The sequence below is a fragment of the Oryctolagus cuniculus genome, chromosome 18, assembly GCF_964237555.1.
Source record: "Oryctolagus cuniculus chromosome 18, mOryCun1.1, whole genome shotgun sequence".
Lineage (NCBI taxonomy): Eukaryota > Metazoa > Chordata > Mammalia > Lagomorpha > Leporidae > Oryctolagus > Oryctolagus cuniculus.
Window position 1 is genome coordinate 18,151,424 of NC_091449.1, and position 26,081 is coordinate 18,177,504.

The 26,081-nt window shown below is 44.0% G+C and overlaps 2 protein-coding genes across 11 annotated transcripts in view; both read right to left on the reverse strand.

Annotated features, from left to right (window-relative positions):
* The window catches only part of ZNF793 (zinc finger protein 793), a 62,127-nt gene extending 45,700 nt beyond the window's left edge, over positions 1–16,427 (reverse strand). Inside the window, exon 1 of the mRNA XM_070062368.1 lies at positions 16,332–16,427. The gene's annotated coding sequence lies outside the window, so the exon portion shown is untranslated. The remainder of the gene's footprint in view (positions 1–16,331) is intronic.
* On the reverse strand, positions 1,096–22,429 carry LOC127482577 (zinc finger protein 570). 10 transcript variants are annotated; one of them, XM_070062306.1, is made up of 5 exons: positions 22,262–22,429; positions 20,129–20,342; positions 17,139–17,265; positions 16,332–16,427; positions 1,096–3,053 (listed from the first exon to the last, which is right to left on the reverse strand). In XM_070062306.1, exons 2-5 carry the CDS (start codon positions 20,159–20,161, stop codon positions 1,696–1,698), a joined length of 1,614 nt encoding a protein of 537 aa, XP_069918407.1. In that variant the 5' UTR covers positions 20,162–20,342; positions 22,262–22,429; the 3' UTR covers positions 1,096–1,695. The 10 variants fall into 10 exon arrangements, with proteins under 10 accessions (XP_069918407.1, XP_069918403.1, XP_069918405.1 ...); XM_070062302.1 differs by having other exon boundaries at positions 20,129–20,315; positions 22,262–22,414; XM_070062304.1 differs by lacking the exon at positions 22,262–22,429 and adding an exon at positions 21,520–21,834 and having other exon boundaries at positions 20,129–20,315.
* Positions 22,430–26,081: the final 3,652 nt, after the last annotated feature.

Here is a 26,081-nt window from a genome sequence, read left to right on the forward strand (position 1 = left end):
CTCGGCCGGCGCCGCGGCTCACTAGGCTAATCCTCCGCCTAGCGGCACCATCACACCGGGTTCTAGTCCCGGTCGGGGCGCCGGATTCTGTCCTGGTTGCCCCTCTTCCAGGCCAGCTCTCTGCTGTGGCCAGGGAGTGCAGTGGAGGATGGCCCAGGTGCTTGGGCCCTGCACCCGCATGGGAGACCAGGAAAAGCACCTGGCTCCTGGCTCCTGCCATTGGATCAGTGCGGTGCGCCGGCCATTGGAGGGTGAACCAACGGCAAAGGAAGACCTTTCTCTCTGTCTCTCTCTCTCACTGTCCACTCTGCCTGTCAAAAAAAAAAAAAAAATTACCCAGACTTGCCTTTACAATTACTCAGGTCTGGCACCTTTTAATGGGACTGAATGAATTTCTCTTTGTTTCCTTTAGTCTTGTGATCATTGCTATTCTTTGATCTAAATCTAAGTTCTGCATTCCTTCCAATGAACACAATTTTCTTTCTTCTTAAAAAATATTTATTTATTTATTTGTAAGGCAAAATGAGAGAAAGAGGGAGAGAGAGATCTTCCATCTGCTGGTTCATCCTGCAAATGGCCATACCACAACATCTGGGGCTAGACCAGGCCTAAGTCAGGAGCCTAAACTACATCCGGGTCTCCCATGTGGGCGGCAGGGATTCAAGTACTTGAGTCATCATCTTCTGCTTCTCAGGTGCATAAGCAGGGAGCTTGACCAGAAGTGGATTGAGTACTTGAACCAGCAATTCAAAACAGGATGTGGGCTTCCTAAGCAGTAGCTTAACTCACTGTGCCACATTACCCACCCCTTATTTTTATTTAAACTTAGTTTATCCACTCATTCTCTTTGGAAACTTCCTAAAAGTGGTTATAAGCTTTATATTTTTACAACTTTATATTTCTGCAACTATTCACCTGGAGTGCAAAGATTTCCACTTACATTCTGAAATTTTTAGGTTTTTCCAATTCTGATCTGGTGCTTCCCATGGATTATGTTTTATTCATAAAGGAATTTTGTTTTAGTTGTGAGGAATAAATGAGTTAATATGTACTGGGTATGCAGAACATTGCCTGGTTCATAATATGCACTCAGTGTATGTTTGCTATTATTATTTATTGAATATTTACTATTTCTGACAGACTACATGAAGTACTTTACATGCAAATTTCTCATTTAACATGTATCAATTTGCAACAGACACTATTTCACTTAATACATTTCTACAATATTTCATTTATTATTCCCATGTTAAGAATTAAAACCCTGAGGTTTATGTAAGTCTAGCAGGTCAAAGTCACACAATGTCATGTAGTGGTAGAACTGTGTTTTTCCAGAATGTAAGCTCTTATTCCTGGAAGCCCCTAGTGCCCAGAGAATGAGTCTGGAATAAAATAAGGCTGAATGGTATGTAAACCTAGATAATAGAGAGCCTCATAGACAATTTTAAAGGCTGTAGATATCAGTCTGACAACAGCAAGCCAAAAAAAAAAAGTTCTAACTCAGAAGAGTGACATGTATATTCTTGCATTTTTAAAGGTCAGTTTGGGTGTGCTGTAGGAAACAGATTTAAGGATAGCAAAAATGGACACACGGAGACTTTTTAGAAAGCTCTAAAGTAATCTAGGCGAGAGGAATCTCAGGCCAGGGTGACAACATTAAAGAGTATAAATTCCAAAAATATTTAGGGGATAGATTTATAGAACTTGGTGATTTGCTGGATTGGGTGGTGGGAGTGACTCCCCAGTATGAATTCTCTGATGATGAGCGAGGTGTGCATGCTGCCTGAAGGTTTTCTTGCACTCCTTACATTCATAAGGTCTCTCTCCAGTATGAATTCTCTGATGTTGGGCAAGGGATCCACAGTAGCTAAACGCCTTTCCACAAACATTACATTCATAAGGTTTCTCTCCAGTATGAACTCTCTGATGTTGAGTAAGGGATGAGTCATTGCTAAAAGCCTTCCCACATTTTATACATTCATAGGGTTTCTCTCCAGTATGAACTCTTTGATGTTGAGCAAGATAGGCAATCTGGCTGAAGGCCTTCCTACACTCTTGACATTTATAAGGTTTTTCTCCAGTATGAATTCTTTGATGTTGAGCAAGGTGTGAATTCTGGCTGAAGGCTTTCCCACATTCCTTACATTCATAGGGTCTCTCTCCGGTATGTATTCTCTGATGGACAGTAAGGTATGCACGAAGGCTAAATGCTTTCCCACAGACATTACATTCATAAGGCTTCTCGCCAGTATGAACTCTCTGGTGTTGAGCAATGGATGATCTATTGCTAAAGGCTTTCCCACATTCAATACACTCATAGGGTTTCTCTCCAGTGTGAACTCTCTGATGTTGAGCTAGGTAGGCAAACTGGCTAAAAGCTTTCCTACATACCTTACATTCATAGGGTTTTTCTCCCGTGTGAACTCTCAGATGTTGAACCAGATGTGCGTTCTGACTGAAGGCTTTCCGACATTCCTTACATTCGTAGGGTTTTTCTCCAGTATGAATCCTGTGATGCTGAACAAGGTTTGATCTCTGACTGAAGGCTTTCCCACATTCTACACATTTATAGGGCTTTTCTCCAGTATGAATTCTTTGATGAAGAGTAAGGGATGAGCTCTGGCTGAAGACTTTTTCACAGTCATTACACTTCAAAAGTTTCTTCTCGGCATAGACAGTCTTGGGCTTAATGGTCATCACAGTCTTTTTAAAGCTTTTCTTATGCGTGTTATATTTACGTACTTTCTCCTCTTTGGGGATTATTTGTTGTGTACGAAGCAGTGTGTTTTGAGGGAAACTTTCCCAAGATTTTTTATATTCCTGTTGTCTTGCATCAACAAGACCTTCTTCATAAGTGATTGTCTCTTCCTTTAAACCTGCCTTCTGGTTTCCTGATTGCCTCTCAAAGTGGTCCTTACATTTCAATTCTTCTCTCAAACTGGAGTACTCAAAGCCATAACTTGGAAGTTTATCCGTTATCTTCCTGGATGATTGTTCATCAGAAAGACCCTGCTTTGGGATTAATTCTTCAATCTCACACATAGACTCCCAGCCTGAAAAGTAATAATAAGACAAAAAAAAAGTCTCCTCATTGTATACAAGAAAAGTACATTTATGAAAGTACATTTGTAAAGTGAAGTCTGTGAATTTATAGGAAAAAAAGAGCCATAAAAACAACAGTGTTTTAGTTCTTAATGTGCCAAAATAGAAACTTGAAATAGGTCACACAGAAAATTGAAGAGGAATGATTAGAATTTGAGACAATCAGTAAAAGGAGATACCAGGACAAGAATAAATTAAGGATATGATTGGACTTGGTTATAATTTTGTGTGTATTATTAATACATATGCTGAAATTATCTCCATTCTTATAGCTACTTCATTAAAAATTATACACTGAACAAATATTTTCCTTGTACTAGTCACTATTCTATATGCTTTCAATATCATAAACAAAGATTCTTACCTTCATGGACTTTATTTTCTTAGAGAGAACTAAATGATAAGTAAATTTTATTGTATGTTGGAAGTTACTAAGTGCCACAGCAAAGAAAAAAAAAGTAAGGCAAGTAATATTAGGAATGCTGGTGAAGTCCAAGGGAGGAATCATTAATAAGTTAACATTTAAATACAGATTTGAAGAAAGTCAAGAATGCAGTCAGAGTTCTGGGAAGAGAGCATCTGGGTAGAAGCTGCTTTAAAGGCCCCAAAGTAGAAGGCGTGTCTGGTATGTTTGAGGAATAGTAAGAACAGTGTGGCTGGGGAGGACTGAGTGACAGGCGATGAAGACAGGTGGTAAAGGGTAAGCAGAGGATGTTTGTGGGCCCTTTAAGGAATTTCACTTTTGTGCTCAGTGTGATGGAGAAATACTGAAGTGTTTTAAGTAGAGGAGTGAGATCTGGTTGAAAATACTGGAAGGTGACAGCAAGCAGAGACTTAAGGACACCTGTTATTATAGTAATCCAAGTGAGAGACAACAGTGGTTTAGACCAGGGAGATATCAGCAGAGGTATAGTGAGGTAGACAGATCCAAGGTGTATTTTACAGGTAGACCCAAGATAGACTGGATATGGAATATGAAAGGAAGAGATGAAGCAATTGTGCCTTCAAGGTTTATGGTCTGAGCCATGGAAGAACAGAACAGCCATCAACAATGATAGGGAGAGGCCGGCGCTGTGGCGTAGAGGGTAGGGCCACCACCTGCAATGCTGGTATCCCATATGGGCAGCAGTTCGAGTTCCAGCTGCTCCACTTCTGATCCAGCTCTCTGCTATGGCCTGGGAAAGCAGTGGAGGATGGCCCAGGTCCTTGGGCCTCTGCACCCGTGTGGGAGACCCAAAGGAAGCTCCTGGCTCCTGCCTTCAGATCGGCACAGCTCCGGCCATTGCGGTCAATTGGGGAGTGAACCAGCGGATGGAAGACCTCTCTTTCTCTCTCTCAGCCTCTCCTTTTCTCTCTATGTAACTCGGACTTTCAAATAAAATAAACAATTATTTTAAAAAATGATAGGGAATGCCATGGGTACAGCAGGTTTGGACAAGAAGGCATGGAAGATATAGTTCAATTTCGATCATATTAAATTTAAGGTGTCCTCTCAAAACGGAGTCATTAATTAGGCAGCTAGGAAAAAGACACTGGAGTTTAAGAGACAGGTCAGGACTAGAGATTTAAAATTGGGAGCTGCCAGCACATAATTGCTATTTAAAGAAACTGTATTACAAAGGGAATGAGTGTAGATAAACAGAAGTTAAAGGAGCAAGATTTGAATATTAGAGCACTCCTATATTTGAGATACCTGGCAAAAAAGAAGAAACCAGTGAAAGAGATCTCGGAGCAAAGGGAAACAAAAAATAAGTCAGGGCTGAGAACATTAACACTACCAGATATTAAAGGTTATAATAAAATCCAACTAGTTTCATGATTATTATGAAAAAAGTAAAATATATTACTATGAAAACATAAAATATTGAAATATAATAGGCAAGAATGTCACCAAAATACAGCAGAGAGCTGGACTGGAAGAGGAGCAACCGGGACAGAATCCGGCGCCCCGACCCGGTACTAGAACCCGGTGTGCCGGCGCCGCTAGGTGGAGGATTAGCCTAGTGAGCCGCAGCACTGGCCAAGAGCGCCTTCTGTCCTGACTTGGAGAAAAGTCTGGGTCCCCTATGTGGGCACAGAGGCAAAAAGGACCTAGACCATCCTCTACTGCTTTCCCAGGCCATAGCAGAGAGCTGGATAGGAAGAGGAGCAGCCAGGACTTGAACTGGCACCCATATGGGATGCTGGCACTGCAGGCTGGGGCTTTAACCCATTGTGCCACAGCACCAGTCCCTTCATCATGACTTTTAAAAGAATTATGCATATATCAGAGATAAATGTTTTTACTTGTACTATAAAAAATGTAATTTTGCTGTTAAAAAAAAAAAGAACTATGCAATAGTTTGACAGCCTTTGTCCTTAGTTCCCAGGAGATAGCCTGCATACCCTGGAGTGTCTGTTTTTCATAGTGGGCTACTCAGGCCACGCCTGGTAACTTATACTAATGGGGGCCCTAGTGATAGGCCCCTATATAGTTTTTGCTGATGAGATGACTGAGCCAAGCTAGAAAAATCAACCAACTAATTGAGGGGCTCAGAGTCTGAGTCACTGTGATAACAGATCAATGCATGGGAAAGGAAGGCGTGCTAGAGAATGAGCCATGTGGCTAAGGAGCCAATCATTGCTATATAACGCAACCTCAATAAAACCTCTGGGCACTGAAGTTCGGGAGAATGACCCTGAACTACATTTCTTTAGGTATTTTTTTAAAAGATTTATTTTTATTTATTTGAAAGACAGAGTTACAGAGAGGTAGAGGTAGAGACAGAGAGAGTGAGGTCTTCCATCCACTGGTTCACTCCCCATATGGCTGCAATGGCCAGAACTGCGCCAATCCGAAGCCAGGAGCCAGGAGCTTCTTCCGGGTCTCCCATGTGGGTTCAGGGGCCCAAGGATTTGGGCCATCTTCTACGGCTTTCCCAGGCCATGGCAGAGAGCTGGATCAGAAGAGGAGCAGCCGAGACTAGAACCAGCGCCCATATGGGATGCCGGCGTTTCAGGCTAGGGCTTTAACCTGCTGCACCACAGTGCCAGCCCCATTTCTTTAGGTATTAATAATTCTTTATGTATTCTGATGACCAGAAGGCCCCTGAGAATAACAGAAGCTTTGTGGTTGTGACCGTCCCAGGCTTAGCCCTCAGTGTCTTTCTTTTCACGTGATTTTTTTGCTATACTATATATATATATACTATATATATATATACTATATATAGTATAGCAAAAAAATAGTATGTGTATATATATATATATATAAATATAACGTAATATAGTGCTTCTGTGAGATTTAGAAGGCAGTAATTCTAGTGAATCACCAAATCTGAGGGTAGGAAGAAGTGATGGGCACTCTGGGGACCCCAAATTTGTGGCTGGTATCTGAAGAAAGTGATTTGTGGAACACTGCTCTCTCAAATTTCAGTTTGGCAAAGTCATTGTAAGAATTATTTTTTAAATCTTGAAGTATATTAAAAATAAAAATGTTTCCATAGATACTTGTTAGGCCATAGAGTAACTATATGTGAGTCCTCACAAACAAATATTTAAAGTTTAGAAAGTTTGAAATCACATAATTATATAATAAGTATCTTGTTTGACCATAGTGAAATGAAACTGAAAAATCCACAAATATAATTAAATTAAATAACATAGGACCAATGGATAAAATAAATCACAGGGGAGATTGGCATTGTAGCATAATGGTTTAAGCCGCTGCCTGCAATATCAGCATCCCATAAGAGAACTAGTTGAAGCCCCATTTGCTCTGCTTCCAAACCAGCTCCCTGCTGATGCATCTGGGAAAACATTGGAAGATGGCCTGAGTGCTTAGGCCCCCTGCCACCAATGTGGGAGACATGCATGGAGTTGCAGACACCTGGCTTACTTCTGGTCTAGTCCTGGCCCAGCCCTGGCAGCCATTTGGTGAGTGGACCAACAGACAGAAGATCTCTCTATTTCTCTCTCTCTCTCTCTCTGTAATTCTGCCTTTCAAATAAATAAATATTCTTTTAAGAAGGGAAATTAGAAAATATGTTAAAGTGAATGAAAATAAAAACACATCATATAAAACTTATGGGTGAGGTTTTTTTTGGGGGGGGGGTGTACTGTTTAGCCTACTGGCTAAGATGTAGTTAAGATGCCCATGTTGGCTGGCGCCATGGCTCACTTGGATAATCCTCCACCTGAGGCGCCGGCATCCCCTATGGGCGCTGGGTTCGAGTCCCAGTTGCTCCTCTTCTAGTCCAGCTCTCTGCCGTGGCCCAAGAGGACAGTGGAGGATGGCCCAAGTGCTTGGGCCCCTGCACCCGCATGGGAGACCAGGAGGAAGCATCTGGCTCCTGGCTTCAGATCGGTGCAGCGCCAGCCATTGCAGCCATTTGGGGAGTGAACCAGCGGAGGGAGGACCTTTCTCTGTCTCCCTCTCTCACTGTCTATAACTCTACCTGTCAAAAAAAAAAAAAAAAAAATGCTCATGTCACCCACAATGAAGTGCCTGGGTTTGATTCTTGGTTCCAGCTCCTGACCCCAACTTCCTATTAATGAAGACCCTGGGTGGCAGCAGTGATGGATAAAGTCAATGGGTTCTTGCCACCCAAGTGGGAGTCCTGGATTGAGTTCCCAGCTCCCGACATTAGCCTGGCTGAATCCTTGCTGTTGTGGGCATTTGGGTAGTGGAACAGTGGGTAGGAGCATGCATTCTTTCTCTTTAACTCTCAAATAATTTTTTAAAACACTTATGGGATGTAAAGAAAATTTATATTAAAAATCTCAAAGCAGAGGCCGGTGCTGTGGTGCAGCGGGTTAAAGCCCTGCCCTGCAGCGCTGGCATTCCACATGGTCACCAGTTCTACTCCTGGCTGCACCTCTTCTGATCCAGCTCTCTGCTATGGCCTGGAAAAACAGCAATGGACCAAGTCCTCGGGCCCCTGCACCCAAATGGGAGACCCAGAGGAAGCTCCTGGCTCCTAGCTTCAGATCAGCCCAGCTTTGCCAGTTGTGGCCATTTGGGGATTGAACAAGTGAATGGGAAGACCTTTCTGTCTCTTCTTCTCTCTGTCTGTAACCCTATCTCTCAAACAAATAAATAATATCATAAAAGAAAAAAAAATTAACAGGGGGCTGGCGCTGTGGCATAGCAGATTAAGCCACCACCTGCTGTGCTGGCATTCCCATATAGGCACCGGTTCGAGTCCCAGCTACTCCACTTCCAATCCAGCTCTCTGCTGTGGCCTGGGAAAGCAGAAGATGGCCCAAGTCCTTGGGCCCCTGCACCTGCATGGGAGACTTGAAAGAAGCTCCTGGCTCCTGGCTTCGGAAGGGCTCAGCTCCAGCCGTTGCAGCCATTTGGGAAGAGAACCAGTGGATAGAGACCTCTCTCTCTCTCTCTCTCTCTCTCTCTCTCTCTCTCTCTCTGCCTCTTCCTCTTTGTAACTCTACCTTTCAAATAAATAAATAAATCTTTAAAAAAAATTAAGATGGGGAAAAATAAAGAAACAAGAAAACATTTTTAAAAAGTACAATTTATAAAGGAAATAAGAGGGTAGAAATAAACCCAACTCTGTAATTTAACTGGCCACCATTATTTATTTAAAAGATAAATATTGCCGGTGCTGTGGCTCAATAGGCTAATCCTTCGCCTTGTGGCGCTGGCACATCAGGTTCTAGTCCTGGTCACCCCTCTTCCAGGCCAGCTCTCTGCTGTGGCCCAGGAGTGCAGTGGAGGATGACCCAAGTGCTTGGGCCCTGCACCCGCATGGGAGACCAGGAGAAGCACCTGGCTCCTGCCTTTGGGTCAGCACGATGTGCCGGCCGCAGCGCGCTGGTCGCGGCGGCCATTGGAGGGTGAACCAATGGCAAAAGGAAGACCTTTCTCTCTGTCTCTCTCTCTCACTGTCCACTCTGCCTGTCAAAAAAAAAAAAAAAAAAAAAAAAAAAGGTAAAGATAAATATTATGGGACAAGATTCTGGCCACAAATAATGTGTAGATTGTAATAGTGATTACAATGCCTGTACCCCATACCAGAGTGCCTGGGTTCACTGGTTCTAGCTCTTGACTCCAGCTTCCTGCTAACGCAGATCCTGGGGAGACAACAGTGATAGCTCCCAGTTTCAGCCTGGCCCAGTTCCTGGCTGTTGCAGGCTTTTGGGGGAGTGAACCAGAGAACAGGAGTGCTAGTTCTCCCCTGTCCCACACTCAATAAAAATAAAGACTGGACTAACAACTGTTTGCCTATACGGTGTTTTTTTTTTTTTTTTTTTAAGATTTTTTTTTTTATTTGAAAGGCAGAGTTACAGAGAGGTAGAGGCAGAGAGAGAGAAAGAGAGGGAAAGAGAGAGAGAGAGGGAGAACCTTCCATTCGTTGGTTCACTCCCCAGATGGCCACGATGGCCACAATGGCAGGAGCTGCACCAATCTGAAGCCAAGAGCCAGGAGCTTCTTTGGGTCTCTCATGCAGGTGCAGGGGCCCAAGCACTTAGGTCATCTTGTACTGCTTTTCCAGGCCATAGCAGAGAGCTGGATCGGAAGTGGAGCAGCCAGGAACCAGCGCCCATATGGGATGCTAGCACTGCAGGCAATGGCTTTACTTACTACGCCATAGTGCCAGCCTGCCTATATAGTGTTTATAAGAGAAATACGCAAAGGTTAAGACTAAATGGGGGGCTGGTGCTGTGGCACAGTGGGTAATGCCCCCAGCCACCTGCATCCAATAGGCACTGGTTCAAGTCCTAGCAGCTCCACTTCCAATCCAGTTCCCTGCTAATGCGCCTGGGAAAACAGTGGAAGATGACCTAAGTGCTTGGGCCCTTGCACCCATTTGGGAGATCCAGCTTCAGATCTGCCCAGCTCTGGCCATTGTGACCATTTAGGGAGTGAAACAGTAGATGGAATATCTATCTCTCTCCCTCTCTCTCCAGCTGTCTTTTTCTAACTCTTCCTTTCAAATAAATAGATAAATCTTTAAAAGAAGACTAAATGGGTAGAAAAAACTATACCAAGTAAATATTAACAAAAGGCTGATTTAGTTTAAGAAATATTAAGCAATATCAAATAATCACTGGATAAGGATAACAATGTAAGAATTCACCAGAAAGATAAAACAATTCTAAAAATATGTCAAAATAAAATATCTTCAAATTATAAAGAGGTAGCCGTCAAAATTACAAGAATAAAATGTACATATTTACCATCAGGGTAATTTTTCCTATGTCTCTCAGTAACTGATTGTTCAGAGATTTTTTAAAAAAAATCAATAAGAGTAAAAATTTGACTAGTACATCTACAGCTTAATCCAATGAGCATATATCAGATATTGTACTTAACAACCATAAAAAAAATTATTTTCTTTTTTTTTTTTAATTTTTTTTATTTTTGACAGGCAGAGTGGACAGAGAGAGAGAGACAGAGAGAAAGGTCTTCCTTTTGCCGTTGGTGCACCCTCCAATGGCTGCCGTGGCCGGCGCGCTGCAGCCGGCGCATTGCGCTGATCCGAAGCCAGGAGCCAGGTGCTTTTCCTGGTCTCCCATGTGGGTGCAGGGCCCAAAGACTTGGGCCATCCTCCACTGCACTCCTGGGCCACAGCAGGGAGCTGGCCTGGAAGAGGGGCAACCGGGACAGAATCCGGTGCCCCGACTGGGACTAGAACCCGGTGTGCCGACGCCGCTAGGCAGAAGATTAGCCTATTGAGCCACGGCGCCAGCCCAAAAACATATTATTTTCAAGGACACTTAGAATATTTACCAAAATTAGCCCCAAGACATACATAAATAAAGTCTAAAAGGTTTCAAAGAATGTACATTAAACAGACCAAATTCTCTATCCACAATCCAACTAAACTGATACCAAACAAAAAATCTTAAATTTAGAACTTCCAAATAATTCACAGATCAAGAATAAATCAATGCAAATTAGAAAATGCTTAGATATGCACAAAAACAAAAATGTCATATAACAAAATACCTGGGATATATTACTAATATAGCTCTAAATCTCTATTATAGAAATGAGAAGTCTCAAAAGCAAGGAACTGTTTAACTTTGACAGTTAAAAAAAGAAAGATTACGATAAAGAAATGTAAGTAGAATAAAACAATAAAGTGGATGAATACATGAAATTTTTAAAAAGATAAATTATAGATTAATGAAGTGTAAATGTCTGAAAACACACACACACAAACCAGATAACCTCTTGGAAAGACTTTTTCAGGGATGAAAAGGTCACAATGACCTATACTACCAACTTTGTTACTTATTCACTGGAGAGGCAGAAAGATGCAAAACAGATCAAGAGAGACAGAGAGCTCCTACCCACTGGTTCATTCCCCAAATGTCCACAGCAGCCAGGACTGGGCCAGATCCAAGTTGGGAAATGGGAATTCAGTTTGAGTCTACTACATGGGTGGCAGGAACCCAATTACCCAATTACTCGAGTCACCACCTGCTGCCTCCTTGGAGTACAGCATTAGCAGGAAGCTGGAACTGGAAACAGAGCCAGGACTTGAACTCAGGCACTCCAATACAGAGTATGGGCATCTTAATGGGTGTCCTAACTGCTAGACAAAACACACTCATCCCCTCCCAACTTCAGATGAAAGAAAATGATGGACAATTTCATCCAATAAATTTGAATACTTACATCAAAACTAATACTAATGGAAAAATTTTGAAAACTAATTATATTATACATAAAACTTGAATCAAAAGTCAACATCTCTTTGTTATTTATTAATAGAAATTGACAAGTTGGCCCTACACTTTATTTAGACAGCCAAAAGGCAAAAGGGAAATTCTGAAGAACATAAACAAAGTGTAGGAATTTTCCTTAACAGATATTGTTTTAAAGCATTTTTATTAGACAATGTAGCTGGCGCCGCGGCTCACTAGGCTAATCCTCCGCCTGCAGCGTTGGCACACCGGGTTCTAGCCCCGACTGGGGCGGCAGATTCTGTCCCGGTTGCTCCTCTTCCAGTCCAGCTCTCTGTTGTGGCCCAGGTCCTTGGGCCCTGCACCCACATGGGAGACCAGGAGGAGGCACCTGGCTCCTGGCTTTGGATCGGGATCGGATTGGGGGTGAACCAACGGAAGGAAGACCTTTCTCTCTGTCTCTCTGTCTCTCTCTCACTTTCTAACTCTGCCTGTCAAAAAAAAATAAATAAATAAAAAAAGACAATGTGGTTCTGATATAAGGAAATAGAGATCAATAGAACAGAATAAAGCTCAAAAGCAGACCTATAGAGACTAAAAATTAAGATACTAGGGGGTAACATTCAGAACAACAGGTAAAGAGAGATAATTTATTCAAGAAATACGTTTGACATTTTGTTTTTTACCTAAGGCACAAATTAAATTCTTATACCAAATAATTTTCAAAAATCCATTCCAATTGGACCTAAATACAGAAGGGAAATGTTTAGAAAAGGCTTTTGATCTCAGAACAAAGAAGTCTCAAAATATCAAAAATATAAATTAAAAAATATATATATATAAAAGACAACTTCTCCCAAATGAGAAAGACTCAACCAGGCATGTCTCAAAAGAAAAACTACAAGTGGTCACTATAAATATGAAAAGAATCTCTAGAGTAATCAAGGAAAATAATATACTAAAGTATATGCATATAATATTTCCCACCCACCAAGATGGCAAAAAAATTTGGTAATTTTTCAATTCCAGATGTGGAGCAATGGGAACTCACATACAGCTGTTAGAAATATGAATTAGTATAAGCGCTTTGGAAGCTTAAATAGCCCTATCCAGTAAATTCCTTGGTAATTTTTCTAACCGAGCACCAGCATATATTGTCGCTCCCCCTCTTCGTGGAGGAACGACACAGGACCCTGCGCTGTTCTTTCGTCTGCTCGGCCCTCCCCGGGTTTGCTGCTGGTTCTTCCCGGGTTGGCTACTGTCCCTTCCACCTCCGTGGAAGGGCAGTTCCCCCTGGCCACATTCCCCACTTCCGCAGGGGAGCGGCACACCGCCGGCCGGTTCTCTCGGGGGCTGCACAGGTGTTCCTTCAGCTAGATGTTCCCCTTAGATGTTCCTGGTGCATGCCGTCTCTCTCCTCCTTTATAGTCCTCCTCTACCAATCCTAACTCGGCTGCCCACACGCCGAGTACGCTGCTCTCCTCCAATCAGGAGCAAGTCCTACAGTTTATTAGCTGAACTGGAGGCAGCTGTGCGGAAGCTGTTTACTTCTCTCCCAGCGCCATATTGTGGGAGAGCAGATGCATAGAATAAGTCTTAATTCCAGTAACTCAGTCCAGTCCGGGCTGCTCCCCACAATATATGAACCAGCAGTCATGTATAATAAGGTTCACAGTGAAGACGCTGAGGTGTAGCAGGTTATGTCACACTTGGGATGCCTGCATCCCATGTCAGAGTGCCTGGGATCAAGTCTTAACTCCAGCTTCCAATTCAGCTTACTACTAATGTACCTGGGAGGCAGCAGCTGATGGCCCAAGTACTTGGGTCCCTGCTATGTGGGAGACCTGGATGGAGGCCTAAGCTCCCGGCTCCAGTCTGGCCCACCCCTGGCTAGTGTTGACATTTGGGGAGTCAACCAGCAGAGGGAGGATCTCTCTCTCTCCCTCTCTACTGCACTTTCAAATAAACAAATCTTAAAAAAAAAAAAAAAAAAAAGAGAGCGAGAGAGAGAGATGAAAAGAAAAGCCACAGATTAGGAGAAAATATATAAAATATCAAGATTCATAGCAGTAATATTTATAACAGCAAAAACCTTAATTCAAATGATCATCAAAGGATAAATTGTAGTTTATACAATGGAAGATATTATATTTCACCAGTGAACCAGGACTATAGAAATCAGCATGGATGAAATCTCACAAATATAATTTTGAGTTGGGAAGAAAGTCACAGGACTACATATGCAATATATTTCCATACGTAAAAAGTTGAGGATACATGTACAGAAAAAGAACAGCTAAGAAGTGATAAGCAAAACTTCAGGGTAACAGATACCCCAATGAAGGGAGAGGATGAGCCATGGTAGGGGCATCAGATGTCATTAGGCAGGGGCCCTCAAGCATCTGAAATGACATGGACAATTTTCTGTATCTACATGAAGTTTTGTTCTATTATTACTTAAACTACATATATACGCTAATATATATTGATGGATATGATTTATTTAATAATAAATAATATATAAAACTTCATAATACATCCTTTGACACTAAAGTTTCACATCAAATTTTTTCCTGTGAAATCTGAACAAAGACAAAAAAGATTGGGCAGAGGTGGCGGGGGTAAGCTGGGGAGTTGTGTTAACAGAAATACATACAATTATCGGGTATCAGGCCTTCATTTACCTTTTTTTTAAAGATTTTATTTTTGGGGCTGGCGCTACAGCATAGTGAATAAAGCCGCTGCCTGCAGTGCTGGTATCCCATATGGGCATTGGTTCGAGTCCTGGCTGCTCTGCTTCTGATCCAGCTTCTTGCTGATGTGCCTTGTAAGACAGCGGAGGATGGCCCAAGTCCTTGATTCCCTGCACCCATGTGGGAGACCTGGGTGAAGCTCCTGGCTCCTGGCTTTGCCCTGGCCCAGCTTCGACCACTGTGGCCACTTGGGGAGTGAACCAGCAGATGGAAGATTCTCTGTCTGCCTCTGCCTCTACCTCTCTGTAACTCTGTCTTTCAAATAAATAATAATAATAATAATCTTATTTTTTATTTATTTGAAAAGAGGAGAGAGAGATCTTCCATCCTCTGGTTCACTCCCCAAATTGCTGCAATGACCAGGGCTGGGCCAGTCCGAATTCAGGAACCAGGAACTTTTCCTGGGAGTCCCACGAGTATGCAGGGGCCCAAGGACTTAGGCCACCTTCTACTGCTTTCCCAGGCACATTAGCAAGGAGCTGGACTGGAAGTGGAGCAGCTGGGTCTCAAACCAGGGCCCATATGGGATGCCGGCATCACAGGTGGAAACTTAACTTGCTACACCACAATGCTGGACCCCTTCCATTTACCTTAATGCCTCCTGTATCTATGTAAAAATCCTTCCCACATCAAAAAGCCACACTCTTACTCTCTTTTCCCTCAGATTTTTTGTAGCTGCTGTTTAAAGACCATCATCCTCCAAGAAATCCTGCCTCTTAGCTTTTCCTTTGAGCTTCTTTTACATCAGCTTTCTCTTCAGATATACCATAGTACAGCTATGTCATATCCCTACTATTAGCCTATCAACTGTTTGATTAACTGTAAACTGTATGTAAAATACCCCAGCACCTTGCAAGTACGTTTTTTTTTTTTTTCCTCCTGATAGGCAGAGTGGATAGTGAGAGAGAGACAGAGAGAAAGGTCTTCCTTTGCCGTTGGTTCACTCTCCAATGGCCGCCGCAGCCGGTTCGCTGCAGCCGGTGCGCTGCAGCCGGTTCATCGCGCTGATCCGAAGCCAGGAGCCAGGTGTTTCTCCTGGTCTCCCATGCGGTGCAGGGCCCAAGCACCTGGGCCATCCTCCACTGCACTCCCTGGCCACAGCAGAGAGCTGGCCTGGAAGAGGGGCAACCGGGACAGAATCCGGCGCCCCAACCGGGACTAGAACCCAGTGTGCCGGCGCCGCAAGGCGGAGGATTAGCCTAGTGAGCCACGGCGCCAGCCTAAGTACGTTGTTTAAATTGCAAATTTAGTAATGCTGTTTAAAGGAACGAATAAACTTGACCTTTCAGAGAAATAATGTGGCTTTTGGAAGCTTACTGTTTCTATAATTGCTGCTGTTGCTTTTACTACTACTAGCAGCTAACAGCGAGAGAGTTCTTAGCATGAGATGAGATGAAATTATTTAAAACACTCAAAGCATAACCTCACTTTACAGTGACAACACAGAACCACAGGGAAGTTAAGTAACTTTTCTGAAAGTCACTGCATGTAAATATCAGGCAAGGTTTGAGCCTAGTTCTTCATTTACAGCCTTCTATAGAGCTCCAAAGTTCATCAGATTAGGAAAAGATTTTTTAAAATGGGAAGAGGCTTATGAAACTGAGAGGAAACACAACTCAGAGAATAGATAAATGAGCTATTAGAATGGAGAGGACAAAGTATGAAAACTGAGACAATTAAAAATAGCAAATAGGAAAAAAATCCTAAAAGGTCAAGTTATTATTAAAACCTAGAACATTTGAGCAGAAATTCCACTAATGAAGAGTGAAAGGGCAATACCTTTGAGTCAAGCTGAGCTGTCACCTGCAAAGGTTTTGGCCTGCCTAGTTCCTCTTCACTCACCTGAGCACAAGCCTTTCGTCAGCTCTCTCTTCACCATCCAGGGCTCTTTTCCTTGTTCCAACAATAATATCACACTTGGCTTAGAAAAGCAAAGTCCTGCACATATGAAAAGAAACAGAACTGGATCATGCTATGGCTATCGTAAAACACACAACCGACCTACTGATCATGGCAGGGAGTAGGGGTGGGGAGCTTACACTAAGCCAAAGGAAAATTTATCAGGGACATGTATTAGAAGGATGGGAAAGCTAATGTGTTAGGCATAATTCAATAACAGAACTGTCCATTACCAACTCCAAAGTTACTAACTCAACTACTTGGCACAGAGAGCACACATTCAGCCAGGCATTGCAGATACTATCAAAAAATTCACACTAGTGGCCGGCGCCTCGGCTCACTAGGCTAATCCTCCGCCTAGCGGCGCCGGCACACGGGGTTCTAGTCCCGGTCGGGGCGCCGGATTCTGTCCCGGTTGTCCCTCTTCCAGGCCAGCCCTCTGCTGTGGCCAGGGAGTGCAGTGGAGGATGGCCCAGGTGCTTGGGCCCTGCACCCCATGGGAGACCAGGAAAAGCACCTGGCTCCTGGCTCCTGCCATCGGATCAGCGCGGTGCGCTGGCCACAGCGCACCGGCCGCGGCGGCCATTGGAGGGTGAACCAACGGCAAAGGAAGACCTTTCTCTGTGTCTCTCTCTCTCACTGTCCACTCTGCCTGTCAAAAAAAAAAAAAAAAAAAAAAAATTCACACTAGTGTAGCAAGGAGTCCCTTATGAGGAGAAATTCAATTTTGCAAGGGGAAGCTATCCTTACCCAGAGATACCAAGACGCTGTAGTTCTCCAGCATCACATTACTGTATAGGTGCCTTTGAGAAGAATCTAGACAGTCCCACTCCTCTTGGGAAAAGTCTACAGCCACATCTCCAAAGGTCACCAACTCCTGAAATAAAATAAATGAAATAACCTCTGCTCTTACCATCCCACCTCATTTAGTCTACCCCACTACACTGGCTTCTCCCTAATATCTGCAAATACGTCAACCATTTTCTCACTCAGGGCCTTTGTACTCCTCAGATCATTCCATATGAAAACAGCAATGTTCCTACTCTGTTTCATGATTCCACTAATCCTGTTTTATTTTTCTCCACAGCTTTTTAATTATTTTGCTTATTTATTGTCTGTCTCCCCCCACTCCCAGTAAAAATGTAGGTGTGATGAGGGCAGAATACATTTTTGCTTTGGTCCTGCTATATCCCCAATTAAATAGTAATTGGCATGATCAGAAATGCAAATACTTGTTGAATAAACTGAATTAATGAATGAATGGTTTGAAAATTTCAAGAAGCTATAAGAGGATCAAAAATGCACTGTAGGGGCCGGTGCTATGGCACAGCGGGTAGATCTGCCACCTACAGTGCCAGCATCCCACATGGGCGCCGGTTCTAGTCCCAGCTGCTCCTCTTCCCATCCAGCTCTCTGCTATGGCCTGGGAAAGCAGTAGAAGATGGCCCAAGTCCTTGGGCCCCTGCACCTGTGTGGGAGACACAGAAGGAGCTCCTGGCTCCTGGCTTCAGATGGGCGCAGTTCCGGCCGTTACGGCCAATTGGGGAGTGAACCAGCGGATGGAAGACCTCTCTCTCTCACTCTCTCTCTCTCTCTCTGCCTAACTCTGACTTTCAAATAAATAAACTGTACCCACTTTAAAATGAGCAAGCAGAACACATTAACCAAAAATTTAAAAAGGTATATAACAGGGTTATCAGTCCCACTGACACATGTTACAAATAAAAGCACTCCTTAATAATTGTAACTGCCCTCCCACCCTCTACCAATGACACCAGAAATTGCTTGCTATACCTCTGAAAATTGTGCTAGACTAGGCAGAGCAAATATTCAATTGCATTAAACTTCAAAAACTTTAACAGAGAGCTACAGTGGCTTCTAGGTGCAAAGATTCCTTCCTCTGAAGCCCGGTCATTGGGTGTCGGGGGGAGGGTTGGGGGGAAGTCTTATTTCCCAAAATGTTTGTACCACAGCACCTGGAAGTGAGAGGTGAGGCAGGTAACCTCTTTGCTCCTCCTATCTGTTTCCAGACCATTTCCTCCCCCAACCTCACTAAAAACAACTAATTTTAAATCTTACGAAATCAGAGGAAATTTCTCCTTAGTTTAGTTATCTACAGTTAATCAAAGACAGGAATTCTGTCATGGCTTGAACACTTCAGCACCAGGCTACTGCCACTGTCTCCAGTGCTATTCCTATCATAATCTGATCACTTCCATATCCATATAAGAAACACCCCAACAACCTGGCCTCTTAATTCTCCGACACCCACTCTCCTCCAATAATCTTGTCCTCCACTCCTCCACGGTTAGGACGCAGACCTGGTCACTACCAGTAAGTTCCAAATTCTCCATAATCCCAGTTATTTCCACCTTTTTTATTTCAATTTTCTCTCTGATACTCTCAATCAGGAAAATTTTTTTGACCTTACAAGAACATAACGATTCACTGGTTTCACTGTTCCTCGTGCCCACATACCTTCACTTCCTAGCACAACCATTTGTTGTAAGTACCCCCCGCGTATGCCTTCAACTTCCCCACCCCCTCTCTCACGTAACTATAACCACCTCATTAAACTAAAGCCCTCTTTTAGTTTATTTTGTGACTATACCCTAAGAAGCTGAACTTTGCTAGAGAAAATCATACCCACCATGCTAATTAGTTTAAGTTAATGATCCTTACCCTCACGTGGGCCAAAATGCCACCAACATTTCCCTAGCCCATTCTTTCCCACTCTGCTCAAACCTTCCATACCTCCTTCCAGTCTATCACTCTCATCTGATGATCTTACTTTCATTCAAAGAGAATCTCCTCAAACTCTCACCACAACATTTATACTCTTATCTGCATCTGAGCCTACACTCCTGTACGCAAACTTGCCTCATTACCAGGGAATTTGGGAAGCGGTCCAGGCTGTATACAATCAGTAACTGTTGGCAGGGCCGACGCTGTGGCGCAGCAGGTTAACGCCCTGGCCTGAAGTGCCAGATTCCCATATGGGCACCGGTTCGAGACCTGGCCACTCCACTTCCAATCCAGCTCTCTTTGGGCCCCTGCACCCACATGGGAGACCAGGAAGAAGCTCCAGGCTTCTGCCTTCGGATCAGCGCAGCTCTAGCCATTGCAGACAACTGGGGAGCGAACCAGTGGATGGAAGACCTCTCTCTGCCTCTCCTCTCTCTGTGTAACTCTTTCAAACAAATAAATAAATCTTTAAAAAAAAAAAAAAGTAACTGTTGGCACGTAAATGGTATTTGAAGCCATGAGACAAAGTAGTGAGTATAAGAAAAGAGGCTCAGGGACTAAGCTTTGGGACACCCAAATTAATAGGTACTTAAGTAGCATGTGGTGAATGAATGACGTTTGGGACAGAACTAGAATGAAGACGTTGACCTGTTTCTGTATCTGAAGGAACAGTTTTTCAGGCTGAGGGAACAGCAAGTACAAGGAGCTGCAATAAGAACATTCTCAACTAGTTACAAGGAAGCTGCTGTGGCTGGAACGGGGGGCTTGAGTTGGAAGATCAGGAGAGAGAAATTAGATCAGGTCAGAGGGATAGGAATGGACCAGATGACACAGGGCCCTGCTGGCCAAGACTCCCACACTGACCTATCTGAGACAGGAATTCCACTGGAGGGTTTTCAGAAGTGGCAAGATTGGTTCAGCTAAAGGAAAGTTAATGTGTTCTTGGTTTGAAAAACTGGAAGGTATTTCAGGAAAGAGAGCAAACACCAACTCACCTGGTACATGGCTTTAAGCAGCCCCACAGCCATTCTTTCTTCCTAATGGCTCTTCTCTTGAGAAATGGCAGTGTCCTCAGATGACTGAGACGGGGAAGAAAATACAAGCAGCGCGGCTGGTGTTGCAGCATCCAGAATCACCAGTCTGGGCTCTTTGGGCTTCTCTTCCCTCCTGCTGTCAACTTTCCTCCAATAAAGAGTGCATAAAGGAGACCTAGGAATTTTTTTTGCATAGAATTTCAATCTGTGCCTAAATTATTTCCTAATTTTTATTTTAATAATAGATTTTCTAGGTTTTACAAAACAAGACTCCAAGAAACTTCATCACTTACATAAAGTCACAAAACCAATAAATAATCACATCAATCACAGCGGTTGAGACAACTGATACGCTGGTTGGAATGGCCCATTCCACAAGGGAATGACTGCGTTCCAGCTGCAACTCTTCCTGATTCCAGTTTCCCGCTAATGCACACCCCTGGAATTCAGCAGGTAATGGCTCAAGTACTTGGGTCCCTGACACGCATGGGAGACCCAGATGGAGTTCTTAGCTCCTGGCTTCAACCTGGCCCAGCGCTGGCTGTTTCAGGCATTGGGGTGAGTGAACCTGTGGATGGAATCTCTCCCCCCTCTTCAAATAAAACTGAAACAGTAAATAAAAATGTGAAAACATCAAATACAAGGCTGCCTGAATCCACAGGGCTACTCTCCAATCAATCAGTGATTCTGACACTTGGTGGCATAATGACATCACTTGGGTGGCTTTAGCAGATACTGGGTGTCACCAGTTATCACTCAGTACCCTCACATATCCAGTCTTAGAAACTACAGTGCCAGCTGCTTGCCCCAGACGCCATGGGCATGGGCAGTTTCACACGGACACCTTCCCCCAGACCCCAAATCTCGGACACTACGGTATCACAACCGACGGTGTCATTCACACACCCCAGTCACAAAGAGGCCGCGGGTACCGGCACAACCGAGGGCAAGGAATGCCCACGCTCCCGCACTCACAGCCTGACGCTCTAGGGCACCCATCATCGACCCACACCCGCAGTCGCACAGGTAAGACAGGCAAGTGTGGTGACTGTCTCACACGGAGAGTCACGGCAAGGGGCCTGGGGTCGGCGTCAGGGTGACCCACAGGCCACTCCTCAGCCCGCTCCCTACCTGCAGAACTGAACTGCGGAAAGAGCCCGTTTCCGCTTGGAAATCTCCGGAAATCTCCACTAGGGCCTTACGCCCCGTCTAAGAGTTACGGGGAACCCAAATACTGCCGGCCCGGAAAGAAGCGCCTCAGCAGCCTAGGCCTCCGGAGGACACAAAGGGACCGACGGCCCAGTTCCCGCGGGGGCCACTGGGAAATGTAGTCCGCAGCGGAGTCCGCGTACCTCGGCTCAGAGCCGCTCAGGGTTGCTAGTACCACCCCCTCGGCACCGCATCCTCGCACTCCCTCAGGCCCCGGTCTTCCAGAAAAGAGTCCGAAAGTCCGTTTTCCTTTCAGCTCCGAGCTTGGGCCGGGCACAGGTACTGCGCCGGGTGTCACAGGGGACGGTGCACAGGCACAGGGCTCGACCTATTTCCGTTACCAACACACAGCCACAACCTAACTGCAGGGGGAGAGGTTTGGGCGCGCACACTGCACTACTACACAAGAGTGGGTGACTTCCTAGAATCCTACTGGAATGCCGGAAAAAAAAAGTGGAGTGCCGGGAGATAGAGTGCGCAAGCGCGTTATGCTTCCTTCCGCCCGGTCCTGCTTCCCGCCGCCCGCGCTATTGCTTTGGAGGTGGTTACTTGAATGCAGCTCCACCCCTACATTTCCACTTGGCATTTCCTAGCCACCCTGCTGTGGCTCCGCCCCTGTGACAGGTGTCTGCCTGGACCCCAAGTTTGAAACATCCTTTGCATTCGAGGTGGAGGCCCCCATGGCTGCTCTCTGAGACTAATGCTGGCGTCTGCAGCTTTCCCGGGTTTGCCTGCCATATTCCTTGGTGCGTGCCTGACATGGCTGGCACCTTTAGTTTTCTGAGATTTCTTCTGAAGCTCCACGCTTATAGCTTCATTTTTGTACCACTCCATGCAGGCCCCCCAGTCCTGCAGCACGACTCTTTTCTGGCTTCAGAGGCTTACCTTTGAAAACTTGGTAGAAGCCACCGTGACCATAACTCTTGCATTCTGCACACCTGCAAAACCCGCTTCACCTCGACGACACCAAGGTTTGCCACCAACAGGAGCCACTCCTGGACCCTGTCGAGTCAGGACTGCAGTGGCCTCTGAGAACTCTGCCAACTGGCCAGAATCCTGTCTCTGGGATTTCCGGAAGCAGTTCTGGCCGGTAATGGGAGGGGCATTTAAGATCCCCGGAATGCCCTCAGAGTCTTTCTCTAATCGTCTTGATCATAAACACTTGGTTTCCTTTTCCTTGCACTAACCCGTTTAGAAAATGGTTTCTCTAACTCAATTTCTTATCCTAAACAAGTTTTTCTTCCTTCCTTCCCTGGACAGGCTGAAATTTTTCATGCTCTGCTCCCACTTGCTCCTGATTCCCACTGCAAAACTTACTAGCAGTAACAATAACAAGTAACACGCAGGCTGCGGCCAGAACACTTGGCTGCCTTGAGATGTCCTCCACCAAACACGGGGTCCACCATCTTAAGTTCAACCTCCATGAAGTCACACTCCAGATTCTCTGCCCCATGTAGCATGGGTGATCTTTTTTGTTTAAAGATTTATTTATTTATTTGAAAGTCAGAGTTACACAGAGAGAAAAGGAGAGGCAGAGAGAGAGAGAGAGAGATCTTCCATCCGCTGGTTCACTCCCCAACTGGCTGCAACGGCTGGAGCTGTGCCCATCCGGGGCCAGGAGTTTCTTCCAGGTCTCCCATGAGGGTGCAGGGGCCCAAGGACTTAGGCCATCTTCCACTGCTTTCAGCTGAGACTCAAACCGGCACCTGTATGGGATGCCGTCCCTGCAGGTGGTGGCTTACTCCTCACGCCACAGCACAAGCCCCAGCATGGGTGATCTTTAGTCCAGTTCCTAACAGAATATTTAGTTCCATCTGAAAAACTCATCAGCATGGCCTTTACTGTCCACATTTCTAGCAGCATTCCAGTCTTTTAAGCCTCATCAGAATCACCAATGGCACTGTTTGTAGCATTCTAGACTTTCTCTAGTCTGCTTCTTCAAATTCTTCCAACCTCCACATATTCAGGTATATCCCACTTCTTGATACCAGTTTTCTGTATTAGCTTTCATTAATTTTACTGAAACACCTTAGTTGAGCTTCTTGGGAAGGAAGAGGTTTGTTTCAACTCAACACTTTGGAGGTTCACAGTTCAAAATCAGGTAGCTCCATTAGTGGGCCATCTGATGGAGGCTAGCAATGATGTAGCATGTGCAGAGGGAAGCTCACATGGTAAGCCAAGAAGCAGAGAGAGGAGCTAGGCCAAACTCCACTTAAAAAGCCAACCCTTTCAAGAGAATTACCTTCCAAGGGCAAGCCCCCAGTGATACTACTAAATGCCTCCCACCAGCCCCACCTCTCGTCTGCCATCATCAGATGAAGTGTCCACCCTAATCCATCAACCATTAGCATTAATCCATTAACTGTTAATGCAAGATTTTGGGGCTTAAATATCTACATGAATTTTGGGGAGCCAAGTACTGTTTAATCCATAACACTTTCTATGCTCTTTAGCACAATTGACAGCCATGGTTGACGATGACTAATTGCTGATTTCAGAATAGCTAGTGGGATTTTGAATGTTTCCAATGTAAAAAAAAAGATAAATGTTTGAGATGATGAATATGCCAGTTACCTGTCATTATACACTGCATACATGTATTGAAATACCATACAGTAACCCATAAATATGTATAACTATTATACATCTGGGCTGGGCACCAATTTTTAAAAATTATAGAATGCCACTAACGCAGTATTCAGGGGGCATATGTAACACTAAATACCTACATTAGAAAGAAGGAAGGTCTCAAATCAATGACTTCATCTTCTACTTTAAAGAAACTAGAAAGAGGGGCTGGCACTGTGGCATAGTAGGTTAAGCCTCCACCTGGAGCACTGGCATCCCATATGGGCACTGGTTCAAGTCCTGACTGCTCCAATTCCAATCCAGCTCCTTGGTAATGGCCTGGGAAAGCAGTTGAGGATGACCCAACTGCTTGGGACCCTGTGCCTACATGGGAGACCCAGAAGTTCCTGGCTCCCAACTTCAGTCTGGCCCAGCGCAGGCTGTTGTGGCCATTTGGGGAGTGAACCAGTGGATGAAAGATCTCTCTCTCTTTCTTTCTGCAATTCTACCTTTCAAATAAATAAAATAAGTCTTTTTAAAAAAATAAAAAACCAGATGAAAAATTTTTGTGAAGATGGAAATATTTACATCTTGACTGTATAAATATAAATCTACAGGTTGTTATATATTTATGATTTTATAAGAGTTGTATTGAGGGAAGTTGGATAAAAAGTTTCATGTGATCTCTCTCAGTAATTTCTTAAACTACATGTGAATCTAGAATTCCTTCAAAAAGGAAGAAAATAAATACTAAGATGGTAGACCAAAGCTAAACTATACTAAATGTTAACTTACTAAATACGGAAAATGAGTAATACTGTAAAAAAAAAAAACTGTTAGTAAAAATGGTGCAGACTTGTCTGTGGCACCATCTACACATGGACGCCATCTTAGGTTCTGGCCCCCATGGCCACCTTGCATAGTAAGCTTCGATCAATCGATCAATCAGTGGTAAGCCCCATGGCCCAACTACAGGTGTGAGCTCCACCTCCACCCTAATGGGATTCGCTTCTCCTACTTCCCTGCCCAGCTCCCTCCCACCCCTGCAAATGTATAACAGGACCTGCTTCCAGCACACGTACTGTCTCTCCTGATCCCTCTCTCTCTTACTCTCTCTGCCTTTCCCCAGGTCCATCGGGCTTCCCCCACCCGACAATAAACCTTTCTCTTAATTCCGGTGTTCGGTGTGTTTTGTAGAAGCCTTACAAAAACCAATGCTGTCTAATAAAAGTCACGCTTTAAAAATAAAATACAAAATATAAGCATTAGAGGGAAGCGTGGGCATTCAGTGCAGTGGCTAAGGCGAAGCTGCTTGATGCCTGCATTCCCTGTCAGAGTGCCTGGGTTCACGTCCCAGTTTTAGCTTCCTGCTCACGTGCACTCTGGTAGGCAGCAGGTGGTGACTTGTGTGCTTGTGTTCCTCTCATCCACAGGAGAAACCTGGATGGAGCTCCAGGCTCCCGGATTCAGCCTGGCTCAGCCCCCGCTATTGCTATTGCCGGCATTGGAGGAATGAGCCAGCACATGGCAGATCGCTGTCAGTCTATCTGTTTCTCTTTGCCTTTCAAATAAAGATGAAAGTATGTTGGTTTTGTATTGCTGTTATCAGTGGTTCCAGAAATCAAAATAATACCTTTCTCTTTTAAATCCCCTGGTGTATCATTCGCACTTACCACACTCTATTTAGGCAGTATTTGTGTATATTTTTTTCTCATACTGGGTTATAATAAACTTTAGAATAGGAAATGTACTTTGTCCTTGAAAACCTTTAAAATTTCTCACACAGGCCCTGGCCTTACTGAATTTCTGATGTTTGAGCCAGGAAATTCACTTTTATAAATTAGACTGGGAAATAATTACACATATGCTGAAAGACATGTGTACAAAGAAGTTCTTTAAGGCATGAATTATAATGACAAAAAATATAAAAAAGGAAACCTTGAAACATCATTCAAATTAGGTTATATATTTAACATGTTGATTTTTTACTTACCACTAATGGAAATATGTTCAAAATTTGTTATTATGCATGAAATGTAGAAAAATATGCATAAGTGATTCTTTCTAAAATATGCACTAAAATGAAAATAAGCATGGCAAAATGTTAATAATAATTATTCCAGGTTATTAGATTATT

Excerpts from the sequence above, each read along its gene's own strand:
- LOC127482577 (XM_070062306.1), bottom strand. The coding sequence starts at position 20,161 with ATGGCTGTGGGGCTGCTTAAAGCCATGTACCAG. Across the intron at positions 16,428-17,138 it reads CAGCGTCTTGGTATCTCTGG|GACTTTGCTTTTCTAAGCCA; the intron begins GTAAGGATAGCT and ends TCATATGTGCAG. Across the intron at positions 3,054-16,331 it reads GACGAAAGGCTTGTGCTCAG|GCTGGGAGTCTATGTGTGAG; the intron begins GTGAGTGAAGAG and ends ATTACTTTTCAG.